Below are 24,388 nucleotides of genomic sequence, written 5' to 3' on the forward strand. Positions count from 1 at the left end.
TTTCGTTTTGGCACAAAGACCAAGAAAATAGGAGATAGTCAATTACTAAATGACATGTGGACCAAATTGAGTGTGAATGATCAAATTGTTCATCAAATGCATTCCTAAAATAGAAAGGGCAACAAATGATTGAGACACCCCAAAATGGAAAAGGACAACAAATGACCGGGACGGAGGGAGTACATTAATAGCATATATACAACAGTCTCACGCAAAACTAACAATCGCAATTACATTTATTTAGATATATGAGTCAAAGTGGAAGAAAACGAGGATCCAATAATGACAAAACAATACTATTTCTACATGAAATCACGTATACTCTGTCAGAAATAGTATTTTTAATTCAATTTTTAATTAAGTTATAAATTTAAGTCATAAATAGCTTAATAAACCCCAGTAAATGTCAAAATTTGGTATCAAGATTCAAATTTGACAAAAACCCAGATTAAAAATGGAGAAATTATGTGCAATATTGAAATACCCAGATGAAATTTACCCACTTTTGAAGTTAAAATTAGCTGTTAATCAAGCTCAAAACCAAATTTATGAAGATGTTCATTTGAATTTTTGTTATTCTATGCTTCATAAAGTTTCTAGGAGTTTTGCCTTTGTCATTCAACAGCTTCCTACTGAGTTACGCAATGCTGTATGTCTTCTTTTTCCATCTTTTTTTTAATGAGAATGATAGGGGTCAATGGGTCGTGTTACACTGGTATCGAGTCATACATAGACTTGGACTCGATACCGGTAGGCTGTACCACCTTCTAAAGAAAGAAAATTTGGGGGGAAGGTTATTATATTTTACTAATAATCGTCGACATTTTTTAATAACTTTTCTAATTTACCTTTCACTTTAAACCTTCCATATTTTAATATCTTTTTTTCAAATATGACATTTTTGTCACCAGACTCACCACCGCTTTAATTCCGCCACCAAATTCAAGGAATCGACGACAAGTAATCTAAACTAATTTAATTTTTTTAAAATTTGTAATTAGTTAGTAATTTTACGTGGTTTAGAATAGAATCGTTATTGTTAGCACGGATTAGTGATTATCGATTACCGCGGCAAAAATTAATCTAAGTCGGAAAATGATTTTTTTTCTTTCAAAAAAAAAAATCCGGACGAAAAACATTTTCGTCCAGACGGAAAATATTTTCGTTCGGAATTTTTTTTTTCAAAAAAAAAAACAAAAAAAAAAATTTGGACGAAAATATTTTTAAAACCGTTACTAACTTGATCGTTGTTACCGTATGTTTAAAACCGTTTTAATCGAAAAGTTCGTAAATTAAATTACGATTTTTTTCCGAAAAACCGTCTTTTTTTGTTTTAGAAAAATTAGGGAGAGAGACAAGGGGAAGTTAATGGGAGGGTAAAATTGGAAAGATGTGTTAATTGTCGACGATATTTAACACGACCGGTGTTCTTTTGGCAAACAAAAGTTTTGGACTTTTGGTGGTGGTTATAATTAAGGAAAATGAGCTTTATTTCTTTGAGGATCCATTTTTACTAGAGATGGAAGTGGCTCGTGCCTTATGTTGGGTCAAAGTGTGTTCATGTATGGAGGAGAAAATGGCATGGTTTAGATATGACTCATATGAGAAGGTAAACTTCGTGTCGTGCCGGTAAAATAAAAATGGTCGCTAAGCACGGTTCATGGCGTGTCGTGCCGAGGTGGGGCGTGTTGTAACCGGGATAGGCACAGTCTTCTTTCTCAAACTTCAGCCCATACACGACTCATGGCCTATGGAGTGACTTACAGTGTCAATCCCATGTCGTGCTAAAATGGGCCATGGGCCGTGCTGGGCTTGCCAGCCCAACAACCCGAGTTTTCACTTCTCCCTAATTTTCACCCATCACAAATTCTTGTTTAAGACGAAGTTATCTACTCCCTCCGAATTATAGTGTTTGCCCCATTTCATTTGGGCACAAAAATTAAGGAAACTAATAAACAATGAAAAAGTAATGTATAAGTTGGTAGTGGGTTGTACTTAAAATGGAGGAAACTAATAAACAATGAAAAACTAATAGTGTTTTCCCATAATTGAGTGGCAAAAGTTGTAAATACAAAAAAGCCATAAGGACAATATGGTAAAAAAGGTGTCCAAAATGGAAAGTTAAGAAATGCGGCAAACACAAATGTGTTGCCATTAAGAGGAAATGGGGCAAAAATAGGAATTTGGAGGGAGTACTATTTTGGGGTTAGTTTGGGTCGGCTCGCAGGCTTCAGGTTTTTTTTGTATTTGTTGGTCAGGTCATTTTTTTTTTTTTTTTTTTTGGCCAGGTCATTTTCGATTAGTAATTAAGAGAGAAAAAAGTACATTTTGGATTATTACCTTTTTTATAATTTAGTTTTTTTTTTCACCAAAAAAAATTAATTTAGTTTTTGTGAATGATTTTTTATTTTAACATAAATAATATAAATGCGATGAAAGTTAACTTATTATATTTGATAAAATTACATAAACGGATATGATTTTATTTTTGTTGTAATAATTGAAGGAGTAAAAAGGGAAGATAAAAAAGTTTCAGCTAGTTACTTTCGTGCATGGTACTTCTTAAGCGGTCCATTTTCTCTCCATTTACTAAAAAGAAATGGAACTCTTTTTAAGTATCTTTATTTCAGCTAGCCGAGTTGCCAAATAAGCTACCTAGTGATAGATGAATCATCTCAACCAAAAACTTAAGGTGATTGTTGATGCCCAACTATTATATCCTATGACGCTCTCTCACTCGAATGCCATTAGACTTAAAGAGTGGTTAGTGCACAACCAAAGAATATTCTTAACACAAAGTACTTGCTAAACACTTGTACAAAATGACGAGTATTAGCTAGTTGAAAATTTGGTCAAATAAGCTACTTTAATCTAAATAACGTACCAAACAAAGTCTTATACTCCCTCCGCCTCTATTATTTGCTTACCTATGATTAAAGATAACCCTCACTATAAGGTAAACAAATGAATAAGACGGAAAGAATATATAGGTGGTGAAACTCGATTATAAAAGTAACAGCTTTTTAACAATTCTGTTTTGTTGCATTGCAGATCTGTGTCTTTTATTTGGTACTTAGAGCTCTTGACACTGTAGGTTTGTCTCTTTCAGCTTAACAACTCTATATTTTCATGCAATGGCTAGAGAATGGAATCAGTCTAATGCAATTTTTATCTATTTGTTTATGTAATTTTCGAGTATGACGAATTTGGTAACGTAAAATGAAAGTAATTCTCGAGTATGACAAATTGTAAATAAGAATACTCGAGAATTTTCCAACAAGATCTCTTCTTTTTTCTATAAGTTGCGTAAATGAAAGTAATTCTCGACTTAAACATTCAGTTCAGTAAGCGTAGGCAAGCAGTGTTGTATATAGATTCGCTTCTTTGGAATGTAAATGGAGGGATTAGGGAGCATTACATAGTTTTAATGCTGCTGCTGTACAGAGGATGATACGAGCGTAGCCACAGAAGTCAAAATTCCTATTTTGAAAGCCTTTCATCAGCACATATACAATCGCGACTGGCATTTTTCTTGTGAGTGATCTGAATTTTACTTCTTGAGAAAAAATAATTTGCTTCTTTTAGTTTAATTCATTGATAAAGTATGCTTAGCTTGTATTTTGGTTGTTTTGTTATAAGGTGGTACGAAGCACTACAAAGTTCTCATGGACGAGTTTCATCACGTCTCAATGGCTTTCCTGGAGCTTGACAAAGGGTAATTTTCCGCTGTGCTTTTTTATTATGAAGATGCAACTTAATTTCCGCTATGTTAAACTTACTGTATATGCAGCTATCAAGAAGCAATTGCGGATATCACCAAAAGGATGGGTGCAGGAATGGCCAAATTTATACGAAAAGAGGTTCGTGATTGCGGACTTAATAAGGTTTCTATACAATAATACTAACAATTTGGTTGGTAAAATTAAGAAAACAATTTTGCCTTAATTAGAATCCACTAATTGGCTATTGCAGGTAGAAACTGTTAACGACTACGATGAATATTGCCACTATGTTGCAGGACTTGTTGGCCTTGGATTGTCAAAACTTTTCTATAACTCCGGCTTAGAGGATTTAGCGCCAGAACGTCTTCCCAACGCAATGGGTTTATTTCTTCAGGTTTTTACTTCCGGTTTCAACCTTCGTTACTTAATTATGTGACGTTACTGACGTTGCATTGTGTAATGGCTAGCCACATTGTGCAGAAAACCAACATTATCCGTGATTACCTTGAAGATATAAATGAAATACCAAAACCTCGCATGTTCTGGCCTCAAGAAATATGGAAAACGTATGTCAACAACCTTGAGGTTAGTGTTCCTGTCCTGGTATTATATCCAGGCTGCGACATTGCATCAGAATTATTACAATTGCATCTTAAGTCTCTGTCGGCTGTATCTTAGAACTCATTTGTATTGAAATTTGTCGTGTAGGATTTGAAGTACGAGGAAAACTCTCAGAAAGCAGTCAGTTGTTTAAATGACATGGTGACCAATGCTTTGTTTCATGTGGAAGATTGCCTCGCGTGCTTGTCTCCTTTGCGGGATCATGCTATACTCCGATCCTGTTCTATTCCACTAGTATGTGATCTTTTGCGTTTTAACATAAAACTTGTTACGTTTGATTTATCCATCTCAGACCGCGTGACTTAAATCTTATTTGGGCATCTACATATTGCCATTGTTCTAGATTATGGCGATGGGAACATTGGCATTGTGCTACAACAATATCCGTGTCTTCAGAGGTGTCGTGAAAATTAGACGCGGTAAATTTCATTTTAACGGTTTTTTCTTCTGTCTAACAAAGTTCAGATAGTATATGATGTTTTCAAATCTTATGGTACTACTGCTAGAGCTGGCCAACAGCACGGCCAGCCCGACCAGGCCCGACCCGTCCTCAGCCCGCCATCCCACACGGGCCGCCCCTGACCAGCCCGGCCCGCTCCTACCCTGGCCTGGTCCGGGTTCCATTTTCCCAGCCCGGCCCGTCTATTTTAGGAAAAATAAGAAAATTATGTTAGGCCCGCCAGCCCAACCCGCCTTGAACCAGGGCCCGGGTCAAGCATATCCTAGCCCGGCATGGCCCGACCAAGCCCGCCCATCCCATTGGCCTGGCCCGGGTCTGTCCAGAAGAGCCCGGCCCGCCCCTCGGCCAGCCCAGCCCGAGTACGATCTAACTACGGCTTGTGGCCGGCTAGGTAGCACGGACACTTCTCCTAATCAGCCGTCCCGTGTCCGACACCGTGTCCGACACCGACACTCCTCGGACACACGTCGAAACGTGTCGGACACCTACAAAGCCGTGTCTAACTTTCTACATTTATTCGAGCACGTGTCCGACGCGTGTCCATGGTATTTCGGCCGTGTCCGACGCGTGTCCATGACATTTGGACATCATTTGGGCTGAATGATGTTCTTTAAGCGTGAAGTGAGCTGTCGAAAGAGATTGATTAAAAGATTCGTTTGGATGGTAAATGAAAACGAGTTATAATCAAGGGCCAGTTTTAGCTTCACTTATTTAAATTTAATATCAAATACTTTTATAAAAATAAAATCAAACGTTTATAATTATAAAATATATATTTTATTAAATTTAAATAACGTGTCCCGTGTCCTAAATATCAAGGGATGCCGTGTCACGTGTCCGTGTCGTGTCCGTGTCCCGTGTCCGTGTCCGTTTTGGTGCTACCTAGGTGGCCGGATGCTTTGATATATGATTTACTTTACTTTCTAGGTCTCGCTGCTATAATACTCGAACGGACAGATACAATGGCTGATGTTTACGGAGCTTTCTTCGATTTCTCCTGCATGTTAAAATCAAAGGTAATCTTTTACAGACCACAAGAGTACATTGTTCTTTCTTGTTACATCATATAAAACATGCCGTGGTTTTGCCTGAATACATAGGTTGACAAGACGGATCCAAATGCCGCAATAACACTGAGCAGGGTTGATGCAATAATGAAACTCTGCAGGGACTCCGGAACTCTGAATAAAAGGTATTTTAATACTCTTACCTTAGCACTCAGCAGGGCAGCCCTCGTGTTCTTGGAACGCCTCACGTCTTTTTAAGAAAAATGCTTACCTTTCATTTTCCTCCTACTTATACCGGGAAATTTTGTTGATTTATGTATTTTCAGGAAATTATACGTTGTGAAAAGCAAGTCGGGATTGACTGTTGTGAGAACACCCTTCGCTTTTCTAATCCTTTTTACGAGTCAGTTATATCTGCTAACCTTAGTAACTTGTGCAGATGCTTGTGATGATTTTCGTTATACTGGCGATTATCTTTGCCTGGTGGATCTTCCGACCAGCAAATGAATCATTTGACAATCAAAGTGAGACGGAAATGATATAAATACGGTGGAGTATCAGTCTACTAGCTAACGACTAGTCGACTACTAACATCTTTGCATTCGTTTCACAGGTGTGGCTTCAGTTCTGTATGAAGGCGCTAATGCATGACAACACAAAAACTTAAATAAGAACGTAGTACGGCGTATTACCACTTACCTAAAAGAGGTGCATGATAAATACTCTCTAGGTTGTAGAGAGTAATCATCGCACACAAGATCAATTACTCCGACTAAGATAAATCTACAAGGAGTTTCTATTCCCTCCATATCGATAATTTGTCTGTCTTTAATTAAAATATTTCTTACAATACAAAGAATAAGAAAGGTAAACAAATAATTGGGATAAAAAGAGTATTTTATATTGTTATCCGATTAATACTAGCCTTGCATAGTTGTGTGACTTGTGTCATATGTGGTACAAACTAGGAACAATTATGTAATGAGAGGAATGACATTCCTTTTTTTTTTTTTTAAGATAAAAACGGGTTCACTTATATTATCCCTCTTGCATAGATGGACAAGTTTTTTTGTTAATTTCAATGCATTTTAGTTTTGTCCTAACTATCTTATTTGACTCGTTTTAAGCTTAACATAGATATATCTGTTTTAAACAAGAATTTGTGTTGTTGTGATCGTTGTTCGGTTTAGTTCGATTTAGCTTTATTAAGTTTATTTCAGTTCAGTTAAGTTGATCATTTCAGCTTCATAAATTTCAGTTTAGTTCAATTCAGCTATTTTTAGCCAAAAAATTTCGGGCCTAAGTCAATTGTCCAATATCTTCCACTGGTCCAAGCAAGCAGCAATTCTCCCTTGTGACAGTCACAATTTGCGACGGACAAATGTGACCACTTTTTGATAAAATGTAACCACTCAAGTACTGTTCATAAAATGTCACCTAAAAAAATGGTCACATTTTATCAAAAAGTGGTCACATTTAGCTCATCGCTAATGTGAACAGTGTTTATGACGGAATAGTACCCGTCACAAGGGAGAATTTGCGCCAAACAAGTTGGTCTAGCACGCCAACTTATCCAAGTACGACACGGCTCAACGTGCCAACGTGCTTAGGCCATCAACCATGCCATCTGAGATTTCGACGGCACCGCACGACATCCGCCTAAATGTGTCCGTGCTCATATCGTGTCATTTTGAAGTTGTAGCACGGTGAGTCGTCATGGGGCACGACCCACTTCCAACCCTGTTATTATGGGGGAAAAGCCGGGATTAGATTTATCAGCTTGTCTTGCTTTACCTCCATCTTAATATTATAAATAGACCTAACCAAATCATTGGGTCAGCCAGGCTCGACCAGTTCCACTACACACAGGTAGAGCTGGCCATCAGCACGGACTGACCCGGCCCGCCTTGACCCGTTATTTTATGCAACTTGACCTGACCCGGCCTGGCTCGGCCTTAGCCCGGCGTTAACCCTGGCCTGGACCGAATCCTGAAATTTCAGCCCGACCCGCCCCGGGCCTGCCATTTAGCAAAAAAATAAAATAAAATGGTAAGGCCCGCATGTCCGGCCCGCCTCGGGTCAAGCATATCCCAGCCCGGCCCTCCCCCTGGCCTGGCCCGGGCCTCATCAAGAGAGCCCGACCCGCTTCCTGGCCAGCCCGACCCGGCCCGAGTACAAGTCTACACACAGGATATATTATATATAGGACAAATTTTTGTTTTTTCTCTGTACAAAAATCGTTTTTGTCTTATTCATATTACATAAATATTTGACCTGTTTAAGACAAATATCCTCGACTTAAATAAGAAATTGTCAAATTGAGAAGTGCCAACAAAATAAGAGGCTCAAAAATCAGCATTGATGGGAACAGTAACCCCAGCTCTTTACCGACATAACAATATACGGAGTACTATTATTTCAACATGAATCACCCGTATATTATGGCAAATATAGATTTGTTAATACAAACTCAATTAATTATAGTGTTGTCATACCGAATTGAATGTCAAAAATTGGCATCAAGATTCAATTTTGACAAAAACCCAGATTAAAAATGGAGAATTTATGTGCAATATTGAAACACCCAGATGAAATTTACCCACTTTTGAAGTTAAAATTGGCTGTTAATCAAGCTCAAAACCAAATTCATGAAGAAGTTCATTGGAGTTTTTGTTATTCTATGCTTCATAAAGTTTCTAGGAGCTTTGCTTTTGTTATTCAACAGCTTCATTCCGAGCTCCGCAATGCTGTATGTCTTCTTTTTCCGGTCAATAGTTTACGTTTACGTTTTATTTATTACTCCCTCCATTCAACTCCACATTACAAGTTTGCTTTTTCACATTTGCCATATATAAGAGAAACTTGTAATGTGGAGTTGAACGGAGGGAGTATGGAGTAATGGATGGTTTTACACCGTGAGATGGTCCATTTCCGTAAAAAAATCATTCATTTGTTTCTAGGAAATTAGTTATCTTTTTACATTATGAGCGTCTCATGCAATAATCACACTATGGAAGAATATATGGGGACAAAAAGTTTTGAGACTTTTGATTGTTGCTATATTTAAGGAAATTGTGCTTTATTTCTCAAGGATCCACTTTCACCCATAAGAGGAAATGTTTTGAGACTTTTGATTGTTGCTATATTCAAGTGGTTTATATGAGAACCAATTGAGTTGGGAATTTTGATTTATCAATGTAAAGTCATGTAGTCATGTCATGTGTGAGGTCTAAAAATGTTTTGGGAGTAAATTCTTAAAACTTTTTCACGAAAAATGAGATAGCGTCACCAAGTGATATTGAGTTTTGATACCACCCTCTCACGTGTTCACGATAAATCCTACCCATTTCTCTCCCCATTGTGGCCTTATTGTGTAGGGCCTGCGTGATGTATGTGAGAGGGTGATACTCAATCTCAATATCACTCGCTGGTGTCCTATCATTGTATCAAATAAAGTTAAGAGCTTTTTAACAGTAATTCTACTTTGTTGCATTGCAGGTATGTGTTTTTTATTTGGTACTTAGAGCTCTAGACACAGTAGGTTTGTCTCTTTCAGCTTAAGAACTCAATCTTGTCATGCTGTATTACTGTATTAGTCATGTATTTGATTAGTTTAATTTGTATCTACGAGTTTTACCGCGCTATCTTCCTGTTTGCTAGGGGATTCAGATGTTGTAGATGAGTAATCACCACTTTTCTAGTCCCATGTGATTAATATAAATGCCTAGCCTATGTTGTTGGTTTGACTCGGTTGTAAGTGTCCGACCAGGACATGGTGTTGCATGTAGGATACGGTTATATTTGTACTTTTTCTTCTAAAATAAAGTATCGAAGAGTTGTGTTATGTGAATTATGTCGGAATGCCAAACACCCAACAAGGTGAAGGTTGAACTAACATAACTAACTGAAACTAAAGACGTACTCCGTATTAGATAGTTCTTAATTCTAAAATTTGCTAGAATATAAGTGATTCTCGAATTAAACATTCACTTATACGGGTAGTTAGCCAAGGCAATTGCTCTTTTATAAATTTGCTTGATTGAATATAAATGGAGGGACAAGGGAGCATTACATAGTTTCAATGCTGCTGTACAGAGGATGATACGAGCATAGCCGCAGAAGTCAAAATTCCGATTCTGAAAGCCTTTCATCAGCACATATATGACCCTGACTGGCATTTTTCTTGTGAGTGGTCTGAATTTTGCAGTTGACATATATAATTTGCTTCTTTTTAGTTAATAATTAATAATTCCATTTAGTGTATTCATTTATTTTGCTTGTTTTTGTTATAAGGTGGTACGAATCACTACAAAGTTCTCATGGATGAGTTTCATCATGTCTCAGCGGCTTTCCTAGAGCTTGACAAAGGGTAAAGTTCTTAACGAGTTAACGTATGGATTCTCTGTGATAAACGTGTTCATTGAAAGCACTTTCATAGTTTCATGTTGTACAACAGCCTAGAAAATATGAAGCTTCAACTTAATTTCCGCTGTGCTTCTTTTTTATTATGAAGATGCAACTTAATTTCCGCTGTGTTAAACTTACTGTATCTGCAGCTATCAAGAAGCAATTGCGGATATCACCAAAAGGATGGGTACGGGAATGGCCAAATTTATACAAAAGGAGGTTTGTGAAATAAAAAAAAACAAATTACTTAATACTTGTATAGTCGTATATGAAAACTGATATTTCCATGTCGGAATTTATTGATAGATGAATCAACTCAACCAAAACCTTAAGGTGATGGTTGATGCCCAACTATTATAAATATTCCTATTACGCTCCCTCACTCAAATGCCCGTCGGGCTTGAAGAGTGGTTAGTTGCGTACCGTGTGCTGGGTTTCCACTTCGAGTTTTTGAGAAGTTTTGAGGTTGCCAGGATTTGAACCTGTGACCTTCGGTCACACTGGCTCTGATACCATGATAGATGAACCAACTCAACCAAAACCTTAAGGTGATGGTTGATGCCCAACTATTATAAATATTCCTATTATTTATAACCAAGGCATCCATTCATCCTTGAAAAGTTGTACTAGCATGCTATTAGCCATGGTTCCAGCAATTGTGGAAACACTTGATTATACTGATCTCGAGTGTGAAAATTGATGTTGCGAGTATTTATGTGCCATTTCAGGTGTACGCACACCTTAATTCAAATTCACTAATTGCAGGTAGAAACTGTTAACGACTACGATGAATATTGCCATTATGTTGCAGGACTTGTTGGCTTTGGATTGTCAAAGCTTTTCCATAAGTCCGGCTTGGAGGATTTAACGCCAGAAAATCTTTCCAATGCAATGGGTGTACTTCTTCAGGTTTTTACTTTTAGTCTCAATCGTTTTTATTTAGTTGTGTGACGTTATTGACGTTGCATTATGTAATGGCTAGTGATACTGTGCAGAAAACCAACATTATTCATGATTACCTGGAGGATATTAATGAAATACCAAAATCTCGCTTGTTTTGGCCTGAAGAGATATGGAAAAAATATGTCGACAAACTTGAGGTTAGTGTTCTTTCGTGGGATTATATCTAGGCCGCAACATTGCATTACAGTTATCCCAATTGCATCTTAAGCCCCTGTCGGCTGTATTTTTGCAGCAAAGATTGAGATCAGGCCACCATGACTAACTTCCAATTAAAGTAGTACATCGAAATTTTACATTCATGTTTTTTTTTTTAATGATTGCGATTACCTTCACTAAAAACAATTTTAACCCACTGCCTCACAGTCTTACCTGTATGAGTAGTGTATGACGAGTTAAAGGTTTCGGATGTATGCAACTGTATCCGTGTGCTGAAATATCACATCCCAGTAAAAGAAAAAAATCAAAACCAAAGAGGAGAACTTGTATTTAAAAACTCGTTTATATTGAAATTTGTCTTGTAGGATTTTAAGTACGAGGAGAACTCCCTGAAAGCTGTCAGTTGTTTAAATGAAATGGTGACCAATGCTTTGTTTCATGTGGAAGATTGCCTTACATGCTTGTCTGCTATGCGCGATCAGGCTATATTCCGATCCTGTTCTATTCCACTTGTATGTGATCTTTTGTGTTATGCTGTACTATCTTCTTTGCATTTTTATTATCTTCATTTCTGTTGATGGTCAACCATGTTTGCTTATCCTTATACCATTAAATTCCCGAATTTCAACATGAAACTTGTTACTGTTTGATTTATCCAAATCAGACCGTGTATTTTAAATCTTATTTGGGTCTTCTTCACTTTTGTATGCTTCCCTTTGGTTTTGGCTTACTTCTTTACTATCTTATCTCCCCCTTCTATGTAACTCACATATTGTCATTGTTCTAGATTATGGCGATGGGAACTTTGGCATTATGCTATAACAATATCCAGGTCTTCAGAGGTGTCGTGAAAATAAGACGTGGTAAATGATGTTTTCTTCTATCAAATGAAGTTTCAGTAGTATATGATGTTTTCAAATTTTGGGATAGGCATAATATTAAATCTCAGTTTGAGCTACTATTGTTGTATCGGCTGTCACGACCAAATATTGCGAAATGTGTCCAATATTGCCTAAAAATGTGGTAAATTACGATACTATGTCCTGTGGATGATTTGATATATGATTTACTTTCTAGGTCTCGCTGCTATAGTAATTGAACGGACAGATACAATGGCTGATGGTTACGGGGCTTTCTTTGATTTCTCCTGCATGTTAAAATCAAAGGTAAACAATCAATCTCTTATAGGCCACAAGATTACATTGCTGTTTCTTGTTGCATCATATAAACTTGCTGTGGTTTTGCATGCATACATACATAGGTTGACAAGACGGATCCAAATGCCATAATAACACTGAGCAGGGTTGATGCAATAATGAAACTCTGCAAAGACTCCGGAACTCTGAATAAAAGGTACTTCAATACTCCTACCTTAGTTTACAAAAGCGCGTGTTGGCCCCACCTAGGTGCCAAGATCCCTCATGATCTCTAATCGGCTCACGTCTTTAAAGCATGATGCTTACCATCTTACATTCCTACTTATCCCGGAAAACTTTGTGGTTTATGTATTTTCAGGAAATTATACGTTGTGAAAAGCAAGTCGGGATTGACTCTGGTGAGAACACCCTACACTTTTCTTATGCATTTTATGGATCAGTTATATCTGCTAACCATAGTAACTTGTGCAGATGTTTATGATTTTCATTATACTGGCGATTATTTTTGCCCGTCTATCTTCCAACCGGCAAATGAACTACTAGTTCAGGTACATATGTTTTGAATATTGGCCAAATTCATAAAGGTTTCTTTTTAGCTTATTGCAATATTTTCTGATATGTACAAAAATTCTAAAGAGTAGCGATATTTGACTGTTACAAGCGACAACTGACTGATAAGGCCGCTAATTGACCGATATTTGACCATTGTGGCAATTCATAAAGATTTCTTTTTGATCTTTGCGAGGAATATTTTAATCAAAGGTAAACAAATGATTGGGACGGAAGGAGTAAATACGAAGGAGTATCAGGTTACTAGTTAACAACTAACATCTTTGCATTCTGGTTTCACAGGTGTGGCTTTGGTTCTGGTACAGTAACCAGCTAATTATATGGAGAAGTGAGCTCTCCAGAGGCACAAATGTGTGACGACACAAAAACATAAACGAGATCGTTGTACGGTGTGTAACCGCTTACCTGAATGAGGTGTATAATAACACTACTTTGTATGTTGTACCATATAACCGTCTTACACAAGATCAAGTGATCAACTACTGTTACGAAGACAAAGCTAGTTTGAAGCTTTGTACTTCATATTGCTATACGAATAATATGATGCCGGACCTCAAATGAATAATATGATGCCTTACATAGTTTTTTTTTTTTCTTTTTTTTTTTTTTTTTTTGTGGCACAAATAAATTTGAAAAGATCGAAATTACACACTTTTTTCAACAATGTGTTTTGTGGCGGAGCAGGTAGGTGTTAGCTCGGACAGTCGTTCCTGCACTAATCAACCAACTGTTTTTGCATCGAGTGCCCAGATTAATCCCTCCGATTTCCTCCCACTTCATATATACGGAGTATCTTTTAAATTCAGGATCTTTTGTAGATTAATTCTGATCTTCCGCTCCAAATCATTTAAGTCGAACAAAGTACAAAAGAAGCGATCCAGGACAAACATAATCTAGTTTTTATTTTGTGCACTGGAATACATATATCATAGGTCGAAAACTAATCTACAAAAGATCGGTGTTTGGGATAAAAAAAGATTGGGCAAAACACATGGTAACCTGACAAAGTACAATAGAGAGGTTTTGAATCATCAATTACACTTGCATAACATTACTAATTTCTCTGCCACCTTCAAGGAAACAAAAAAAAATACAAGGGTAAATATTAATGAGGATAATATAAGAGTACAAAAAATTTACTACAGGCTACATGATAACAAGCCAGTTGGGTTTGTACATATTCGAGATTCGATAAAGCGATTCACATCAACAAATTTCAAACAAAAATATCATTTTTTAGATGACCGGTTTCAAAAAACTTCAGCGATCTTGCTGGCTAGAACACGCTCCCGTCTTTCGATGTATCCAAACGGAAACCAACCAGCTCTGCCTTTGCATTCTCCTTCGGCCCAGCCATTGTTGGAAACCTGCAATAACGCCAACATTGTAAATGACCCACAGAAAAATGATGGATAGTGTTTTAACCGCGAAAAACAAGCATAGAGGATCCTAAGGCATGTCATGTGCTAGTCCGGTGCCTCAAAGGCTCACGTCTCCAAGCGTATGATAAGAGATAGGAATCGGGGTCAACCGTACAAATCCTTTTCCCATATTTGTAACACATAATCGTTTTCAAATGACCCGTGATAAAAATTAATTAGAGAATGCTGTCTACCGGATGAGTCCAAGCTCATTGCGAACTTAAAAATGACTCCATGATCTAATATGAAACGCAAGCCAAAAAAAGCAACTACAACCACAGAGTTGGCAAACAAGAACCAACAATACAAACCTTTCGTATGACGACATAATCGCCCATAGACAAACTCAATTCAGTGTCAGATTCAGCTTGATACGGGCATGTAACCTGCAAACAGAAAGAAAACCTTACTTCAAAGCAAAATGTTGCTTAACAGGTTGCCTTACTACAGCGTTTTTGTATGCATACAGGTTATACTGTTATAGAAGGGCAAATCTCTTTCAGCATACAACCACCAACATAAACAAGAACCAATACAACCCATCAAACAAAACCAGTTCCTCCCCAGAAAATTACGGTTCGGTCCCATACTCCCATAAATGCAAGACTGCGGAACTGGGGACCATTCTCGAGTATTCTAAAAGCCAATAAATCCCGACCCTTACCGCCACACAGTAGTATACTAGACATATATATCAATCGCCAAACATGGATTAGCATAGTCGCCCCAACAATACCCAACAAATATTTGCACAAGTATTCAGGTCACCTGCCCACATCAACAAATTTGAAATCGAAGGACCATTCTGAATAGAAGGGAAAAAAACCATTGCCACTAATTCGGATCAGTGAATAAGTTGGTTTTCCACGATGTACGTAATGTTTTCAGTGGATTTAGAGGTTTCAGACTTTTGGTTTGAGACAAGCATCTAATATGAAAAAAGAAGGAAATTAACTTCCAACAACTAACCTCTCCAAGAAAGTAACCCATGCTGTCAGTTGTAACATTTTGAGCATGAGATGCAAATACACCATTAACTTCTTCGTACGCTGGTGGTGGTGGTGGTGGTACATTGTTCTCAAGAGGAGGGCTGGGAGCAGCTTCTATCCGCTGTCTCTCTGAAATCATCTATAGATAAACCACAGCGTACAATTTTACAAACTCGATACAAGCAACCAAAATCCTGAGCGAAAACATACTTCATTATGACATTCATTACACCCCTTCATCTCATTTACACTGTCCCATTTGATAAGACATAGTATGTAAGATTTAATGATAGAATATCATCAATATCCCTTTTGCTCGCAAAATTTACATATCAAGATGCCACATGACTTTTACCTTACCCTCCCCACTAAGTGTATTGATGGGATAGAAGGGTATCTTATGCAGTAATTAACTAGAGATAGTACGGGAGTTCACTTTTTTATATCCTAGATAAGAAATGGGCCAAAAAGGAATTGGGACAATGTAAATGAGATAAAACTCGGAATTCGGCCGCGACACTGCATAATGAGCTACCAAGGTTTAGAAGATTAATGCAACCGTATTTTGAATCCGTATCGATTGCATTTATAGCTGCGACGACTTATTTGGAGATCAAGTCTCAAACCGAGAGTTAATAGTTAATACCACTGCTGCAATAATAGATTAAGGCACAATAACGGTACCTCGCCTTCAAGCTGTTCAAGTATCTGGAGCGCTCTCTGATGGTAGAGACGTTCTGCTTCTACCTATTTCATTGAAAGCAGAAAACACGCCAAGAAGTCAGTCTTTGAATTTGTGTAATATCCTTAAAAGACAAGTCACAATAAGAATTTCCCATCACCATGGCAATGAGTCTTTGAAGAGTCTGCCTCTGTTGCTGAGCTTCAACAGCAGCCATAGCAGAAGCAGCCTCCTTTCCCAAAATTCCCATGTTTGACTTCAAGTCTTGAAGCTTTGATTCAGCTGCTTCCAACTTCATAACAATTTCTGGATTTCCCCCTGTTTCCCTAACTTTTGACTGGCGTCTGGAAACTTCGATTGCCTATCTAGGTCCAAAAACAGACTGAAATCAAACTACAATTTCATTTTGAAGAAGTTAACAGTTCAATAGGCAACCTACTACTTCAGGCTCAATATTTTAGTAAAAGAAGTGTAGTATCGGAGATACCTGCGCTTCAGCTTCTTGTCGCATTCTATCATAGCGTTGAGCAAGATGTCGAGCATCCTCCAAGGGAGCTCCCATGACCATTGCTCTTAAGGGTTCTGCCACCTACAAAATTGCAGACGACTTATAAATGGACAGTATAAGGCCCAAGGTGACATAAGATTGACAGTAACCAAGGCACTAAACTCATGCCGTCACTAAAATACCCTTCAAAATCAGAGTACAATTTAAGCAGGAAAGAGGGCTCCGGAAATCTTTGACAAACTCTAGGGTACTTCACACATCGACATGTCAAGTTAATTTAATTTGCACTTCAAAAATATTTTATCCCCTCTGCTAGTGAATATTACTCTTTATTTTAGCCTGCAGTACGGTACTATTGTAGAATCAACTCTGAGACCTTGCCCTTGTTTCATTTGGGAAACAAATAGAGTAACTTGAAATAATTAAAGTCCACGCCAAAAAAAAAACCTTGGAATAGTGACTCAAAAACTTCTTTGGCAGATACTCGTGTCTATGAGAAAAAAAGAGATTTAACTTACACATACAATAGCATTAAGCATCACGCCTCCACTACAAAACTAACGGCAAACCACTGTTACAATACAGTAACAACTACCACAAAATGCAGAAGTTTGTACCTGGGTTTACAGGTTGAAGATCATGACGCTTATTGACGCCCCATGATTTACATTGGTTCCGTTAATTTTACTGCTATACTTAGTTTCAGTCAAGTATGAAGCTAACTCTTACATAGTAGGCAGTATAAATCACTGTTATGACCCAGTAAAAACTCACAAAAAATTATATGACAGGGTCCATGTGAGATAGACGTGTTAAGCCTATCATGAACGAGGTAAATATGCGGATTTGGTTTTGTCTCACATCATCTTGGCGTCTAGTACGACTGTACAAGACTTGCAGGTCAAATATAGGGAAAAGAAAACCAATTATCACTCATCAAAGAAAACCCAACCTGAGTGCCAAAAGCTTTTAATAAGTTGCCTCGCTCCTTCTCCATCTGTGCCCGGGCTCTGGAGAAACTAACAGCAGCTTTGGATAATGTGCTGCCACTTGTGCATGTATTCTCAGAGCCATATTTTCTACCATCTTCAGACAACTTTGTTCCTGGCAGAGATAAGCCAAGTGAAGACCAAGATGTTAGATATTAACCAAAAACAAAGTCTACAAGCAGTTTCAATTAATACAAATATAAGAATTACCAATTTCAACTTGCTTTGAACCAGTAACGATGTAGCCTTCAACTCCACGTACAATGTCTCTTTGAAAATGCTGATAAAAAAAGGGGGGGCATTAGCAAGTAGGAACTCAAGAACCAATCAGATGTTATATCCACTTTAAAATTGTTCAAAGAAAGATGGAAACCTTAGCCGCTCGTGTCGATATGTAAAGCTTCTCAAGCTTCTGATGCTGGTGAAGCTCTGCCTCGTCAGTGACCACATTATCTGAGCTATATCCTCCACCAAACTGCTTGAAAACAGCCTACAAATTATCACAAATACAGAATATAAACAAGTCTAAGATGAGTGGTTTGGGTTCATAAATGCAATTGTCCTGACTATTTATTTATTAACGGCTCTTTCAAACGGGAAGCAGATTATCACTTCTACTTTTTACGGTACAGGGGGATGGGGCAGAGGGGTCAAAAGGACAACAAGTAACATCAATGAAGAATTGTTGATGTAAAAAAAATAGTTGATGAAGAAGTTCCAAACTTTCCATTTCTAATGAAGCCAAAGAGTCGCTATTCTTTCACTTTAATACCGTATAGTACGGTGAATTTGAGTATCTGACCAACAAAATGCTAGTGTTCCTACTGAAGCTTCACAACCGTTAAAGCATCTTGTACCCGTCACTGCTTACAAATTTGGTTTCTTAGTTGGCAAACAACCTGAGTATCTGACCCTCAGAAACATAAGCAGATAGCCAATTTATAGAACTTCTTTTACCTTCCCTTAGAAATGTAGATGTGACTCAAAACCTTCTAGTGCATACCTTAAAACTCCACAATCATTTTAATGATATATGACACCTTCATAGCCTCTCTATTGTGTAGGTACCCAAGTTACTTCGTAGTTTGTAGATGGTATAACATTCATCTCAAGCTTAATTTCAAACGATTGACGTGCTTAATTCTCAATTCCATGTTCTCCATTCAGAAAATTCCCTCCGTAATTACAATCTCGTAGTTATCTAATGCTCAAAAACACCAAAATTCCATTATGACATGCAATGTATCAGACATCCCCTAGCTCGTATTTTACCGTCATTGTTTATAGAACAATGACACACTTAAAGATTAACAACATGCGAAACCTAATCGATGAACCATTCGATTTAACAAAAGCCTTGAGATATAGACTTTATCTATATTAACACAAACTGGGTCGTGCAGCGAGGCAAAACTAATAGACTTACTTTCTTACAGCTTACTAACCGGCCAACCAAAGCCTTGACGTTCCAACATTCAAATCGAGAAAAAACTACCACGGGCAATACATGGAAATCCAACGATTAGCGAAAAGTCGAAGAAGATGATCCCTAGAATGCCTCTCGTACAGGTTAAACAAAAAAGGCACCCATATCACTCCGTAGTTAAATCATCAATCCACAATTTGTGACATCAAGATCACAGTTTACACAAAAAGTCCTTCGTTTATCCTAACATCAAGCATTTTGATTCTATAATCATCACCAAAATAGCTGCTTTCAAAAACTTTAGTTGATGAAGAAGCTTCAAATTGTCCATTTCCAATGAAGTCAAATAGTCACTATTCTTTGGCTTTAATATTGTATAGCATGGTGAATCTAATTTGAGTATCTGACCAGCCCAATGCTAGTGTTCCTACTGAAGCTTCACATCCATTAAAGCATCCTGTACCCGTCACTGCTTACAAATTTCGTTTGGCTTAATTTGATAAACAATCTGAGCATCTGACCCTCAGAAACAATTCATATAGCCAATTTACCGAACTTCCTTTACCTTTCCTTAGAAATGTAGATGTGACTCAAAGTGTAGTGCATACCTTTAATTTCCACAATCATTGTAATATAGATCATAGCCTCTCTATTCTGTAGGTACCGAAGTTACTTTGTAGTTTGTAGAAGGTATAACATTCAATCATTCATCCCAAGCCTAATTTTAACATTTGAGGTGCTTAGATCTCAATTCCAAGGTCTCCATTCAAAATTTCATTATGATTATATATGCCTCAATAATCAGGAGTATATCGTAGTTATCTAATACGCCAAAACAACGAATTTACATTATGACATGCATCATTGCATGTCAGAGTCAGACATCCCTTAGTTCGTGTTTTACCCCTCATCGCTTATATAGAACAATAACGATTAACTAAAAGCCAATAACGATGATCTCTAGGATGCCTCTTGTACAGGTTAAACAGAGAAGGCAACTATACCACTCCAGCATTAAAAGCTCAGTAACTCGAAAATGCATACATCAAATCCACAGTTTGTGACATCAAGATCACAATTTACACGAAACGATACTCCATTTCTCCTAATAACTACCATTTCGCTACCATAATCATCAACAAAATTAGCTGCATTCAGATAATCCAAGATCCCAATAATCTATCCATTATTTAAAAAACTAACATTATTTCGCTTCTAAATCAAAATTTGTTTACATATTCAAACAAACAGATCAAATTGAATAAACCACCAGCAAATTCAATCACATCAATCAATTAAACTCAAAATCCGCAAGAACCCATCGAAAAAGATGAAATATTTCCGATTAAAATTCAAAGATCAACACTCAGAAATCAAAAACAAAGGATACCCACCAAGAATTAAGCTCAAAGATTCAGATTAAACACAGTAATCGGATCTAATTAAGCTAAAAAAATCAGGGATCAATAATTAACAAATTAGGGTTGAAAATGCAGTATAAAAAATGGGAAAATGGAGAGAAATTAGGTACTTGTTGTTGCTTAGCAACTGTTTCTCGAAGCCTGGAAGCTTGCTTTTTAATGGCTTCCATAAAATCTCCGAATTAAATCTTTGTTTTTTCTTGAATTATCAGTGCTGTTGTTCTTGTTGATTAAGCTGAAAAATTAAAAGTTGTAGGAGACAAAAGGGTAGAAGTTGGAACTAAGAAGCAAACGAGAAAGAAACTACACAAGTTTGAAATTGAAATTTTGGGGTTATGATTCGGAATTGGGTGTGATCGAGTCGATTTGAGTTTGAATGGAGTTGGGGATAGCTCGAAAGTAAAAGACCTATTTAGAGGTGCGCATAATTGGGTTCGGACCGGAAAATTGAACCGATTCGAAATTAAAACTTTTGTCTATTTTTGGTCCAAACTTTTTAAGGATTTCGATTTTTTATCCGAACTCGGTTTTATCGGTTCAGCCGGTTTGGACCGGAATTTAAGTTTTACCTTTTTCTTAGGTTAGTTTACATGAATTTTGTATAGAGGTTGTTTAAGTATGTTTAATTTATCGTTATAATACTATATTAATACACTATATTAATACATATTTCTTCATTTTTATAAGTATAAATTAATAAGACATTTATAAAGTTAATGTAAGTAGGCGAGTACAGACAAATTTCGGTCTAACCGGTCCAATTCCGATCCGGTATTTTTTTATTTCGGGATGGTCTCCGGTCCATCATTTTTTCCCATTTCGATCCAGGCCGGTTAACATCCCTAGTCACGGTTATCAAAATTAATTAAAATATGAAACTGTAACTATAAATGTTAAAAACATTTTCAAAATAAATATAAATGATAAATTAATATTTCGTAACAAAAAATAAGTCTGAAAATTTATAAATATTATTTGGGTCAACATCCATTTATTATAGGTGGATTACATACAAAAAAAAATATAAAAAATATAAAAAAATCTTAATGAGTTTCATAGTATAAAAAAATGCTACCAAGATACTCATACATGATTTTTTTGTTGTAAGGAAAAGAACTAGGTTGATCGTCAAAATTAGGACAAACTTATCTCGTTGTTTGGATGAACGAGCAAAGTAAAAGCCAATGACTTTCAACCTACTTGAAAAAAAGACTCAAATGCGTCAAAACGGATATAGAATTAGCTACTTTATTGGCTTAAGGGAAATAATTAGTAAGTTCACTTTCGTGGTATTAGAAAGTTCGATTCTAGTATTGACAATTTTACCACATCAACTAATAGAGTTAATAACACAAAAATTATCTCCCTCAATAGCTAAAAAGTTAAAACCCAAAGTTTTAGTTACGATTATACTTTCTTTAGGAGTAAGTGTTTCAGACCTCTTTGCTATAAGAACACCAACTTGTCCACAAGATTTAACACTTAATACTGCTAGTTTGCTGCTTAGAGCTACATTTTTAATCTCATTTTGAACCAACAAAGTTAATCTTAACAAAATTATTTGATGGCTTCTTATAAACAATGTTATCAAAACAATTACTCTGTATTATGATCATGATCTTCATGTTTATAGGGTTTAGAGGAGCACCTGAGCCCTAAATCCTTGAGGGAAACTTTGTTTTCTAGGTTAAATGAATTACAAAAACTTTATAATATTTAAAAAAGGAAATTTAAATCAAATATCCTACTTGATAATTGATATGTATTGTATCTTCTTCTTTAACATTAGATTAAAACCGTTATGTTTAAAAATTGGAATGCTCTTTATTTATTATATTTTATTTTTGGGTGTAAATCATTCGATTTAGTTTGGGTAGGACCACTAATATGGTAAGGCTGATATGAGTACGACTCTTGCATGAATAGTCTACAAGTAATAAGTGAGTGATCCTCTCATGCTTGGCAATTTGGCATAATGGCATGCGTGCAAATCGATTGCAAATTCGCAATGATAATGCTTTTATCCTAAGCTTGGTCTTCAAAAAGACCAAAACTAGCTACAATTGGATTGATTAATTTCTATTTTTGTTTGTCAAAATTCGGCTATGAAATTGTTCAGTGTCTCACAATAGCTTTTTCCTCTTGATATTTTGCATATGTAGAAAATTAGAAGTACTTAAATATGCTATTTATGAGTTTTCAAATGTCGGAATCGCATATTACATACAACAAAATTTTGAACATTTACTTTAATTTTTTAAACAAGTGGCAAAATACATAAACATTTCAAACAAAATGATCTGAAAAGTGAATAAAAAACTTTAAAACCTGTTATACAGAGTAATCATTACGAGTCCGTAGTATATACTCAGTATTTCCTATAATCATTTAATAAAAAGTAGTAATATTTTGATCTCATGTTAAGTAGCTAACTTGATGAATTTTTCGGGTGTAAATCAGGATATTTATCATTGGCAAAAAATGAGTAATTCCCTCGTTATAAATGCTCGTATAAAAAGAGAAACGATTGATCAAGATTCAAGAAGTTTGTTACGTATCAAACCGGCCCCTAACCTTAAGCTAACTTAATGATATGAGAATTGAATGGACACTCAAGGGAAGTGATGGAAGGCCAAAAAAGCCAAACTTTACGCATACTACCAGAAATACAAAAGCAGATCAAGATAAAAGGAAGAAAACGTTGATTCTTATGTGACTCGACATGTGATTTAATTTTACAAGAAACAGAAAACTAAATAAATTGTTATAACGTGTGTCAAAAGGTATATATTAATAAGCTCAATATGAAAAAAATTATAAGATATTTTCATTAAATATGGTAAAAATAAATTTATACTTGTAATTACGATGAAAATATTTTATAAATCTTTCCATATTAAACTTATTAATATGTGTTATTAGAATAAACGTTAAAAAAATCGATCCGTTAAATGGATGGAGGAATGGCGAGCACCATTGATTCACAACTTTAGTTAGACATATTGAAAAATCTACGTGGTACTGTGGATTTGGTCTATTTCATAGGCCTACACATTTGGACCCTCTCAAACATTAGATTTATAGCCTATGTTATTATTCTACTATTTATTTAAATCAATTGGCTTAGTAATTCAATCTACGTATAGATAATTCGTAATTATAGTTTTTAAATTTTGATCTTAGAAATTTAGATGGAAAGGATATAATATTATAATGAAAATTATAAATTAAATTATCAAATACAAATATGTTATCGAGTTTTCTATATGTAGATCGAATTACTTTAGTCTCTACTTGTCGGCCCTCGTACAATCAAATACAAAAACATTACTTAGGTGACTCCCCAGTCTCTATTCGCTAGCCACCGTACCGCCAACCACCTGCATCGGATTAGCGTCACCCCGCGCACCTCTCCTTTTAGCACCACATGCTTTACGTCCTCTCCATTCTCGTCAGCCAATCGAACAGAATCCGACGGCACACCGGCGTCCTTCTCGCTGGCGGTGCCTGCCCATGTCGTCGGCGTCATTCGATTACACCAATATCCACACGATCCCACACCAATTAACATTAATTAATTTGAACATAAACCCTAATTGAAAAATACAAAATTATAAAAAGGGGTCAATTTGATTAATAGTACTTGATTAGTGAATAAAATTACTTGTTCTATATTCGAAAAATCATTCATAATAGAATAGTTTGAAGGGTTGAAGGAGGTAAGGATGTAAAAAACTAACAATAGAGAAAAGGTAAAGGGAATTATGTTGGATGTTTTTTTAGTAAAGGGGTCAATAAATGGAAAGTTTGGCGCAAAAAGTACTGAAATAAATAAAATGTGTATTGCGAAAGTAAAAATTTCGATATCATATTTGTATTTGATAGTTTA

The 24,388-nt window shown here is 36.3% G+C and overlaps 2 protein-coding genes across 5 annotated transcripts; one reads left to right on the forward strand and one right to left on the reverse strand.

The window, feature by feature from the left end:
- The first annotated feature begins 394 nt into the window (after positions 1-394).
- LOC141648470 (squalene synthase 2-like) lies at positions 395-13,640 on the forward strand. Of its 4 annotated transcripts, none has more exons than XM_074457153.1 (14): positions 395-649; positions 3,052-3,094; positions 3,445-3,534; positions 3,640-3,715; positions 3,791-3,860; positions 3,973-4,116; positions 4,203-4,307; positions 4,431-4,577; positions 4,687-4,762; positions 5,731-5,819; positions 5,904-5,995; positions 6,137-6,176; positions 6,250-6,334; positions 6,424-6,747. In XM_074457153.1, exons 1-14 carry the CDS (start codon positions 455-457, stop codon positions 6,459-6,461), a joined length of 1,290 nt encoding a protein of 429 aa, XP_074313254.1. In that variant the 5' UTR covers positions 395-454; the 3' UTR covers positions 6,462-6,747. The 4 variants fall into 4 exon arrangements, with proteins under 4 accessions (XP_074313254.1, XP_074313256.1, XP_074313255.1 ...); XM_074457155.1 differs by lacking the exons at positions 3,445-3,534; positions 3,640-3,715; positions 3,791-3,860; ... (7 more) ...; positions 6,250-6,334; positions 6,424-6,747 and adding exons at positions 9,906-9,995; positions 10,104-10,179; positions 10,367-10,436; ... (7 more) ...; positions 12,965-13,041; positions 13,346-13,640 and having other exon boundaries at positions 403-649; XM_074457154.1 differs by lacking the exons at positions 395-649; positions 3,052-3,094; positions 3,445-3,534; ... (9 more) ...; positions 6,250-6,334; positions 6,424-6,747 and adding exons at positions 8,166-8,559; positions 9,309-9,351; positions 9,906-9,995; ... (9 more) ...; positions 12,965-13,041; positions 13,346-13,640.
- Positions 13,641-14,058: 418 nt separating this feature from the next.
- Positions 14,059-20,920, reverse strand: LOC141648473 (SH3 domain-containing protein 2). Its single transcript, XM_074457160.1, has 10 exons — positions 20,610-20,920; positions 18,026-18,142; positions 17,863-17,932; positions 17,616-17,767; positions 16,643-16,744; positions 16,316-16,516; positions 16,158-16,220; positions 15,454-15,612; positions 14,796-14,870; positions 14,059-14,430 (listed from the first exon to the last, which is right to left on the reverse strand). Exons 1-10 carry the CDS (start codon positions 20,667-20,669, stop codon positions 14,314-14,316), a joined length of 1,116 nt encoding a protein of 371 aa, XP_074313261.1. The 5' UTR covers positions 20,670-20,920; the 3' UTR covers positions 14,059-14,313.
- Positions 20,921-24,388: the final 3,468 nt, after the last annotated feature.

The sequence above is a fragment of the Silene latifolia genome, chromosome 3 (genome assembly GCF_048544455.1).
Source record: "Silene latifolia isolate original U9 population chromosome 3, ASM4854445v1, whole genome shotgun sequence".
In the NCBI taxonomy this organism is placed as follows: Eukaryota; Viridiplantae; Streptophyta; class Magnoliopsida; order Caryophyllales; family Caryophyllaceae; genus Silene; species Silene latifolia.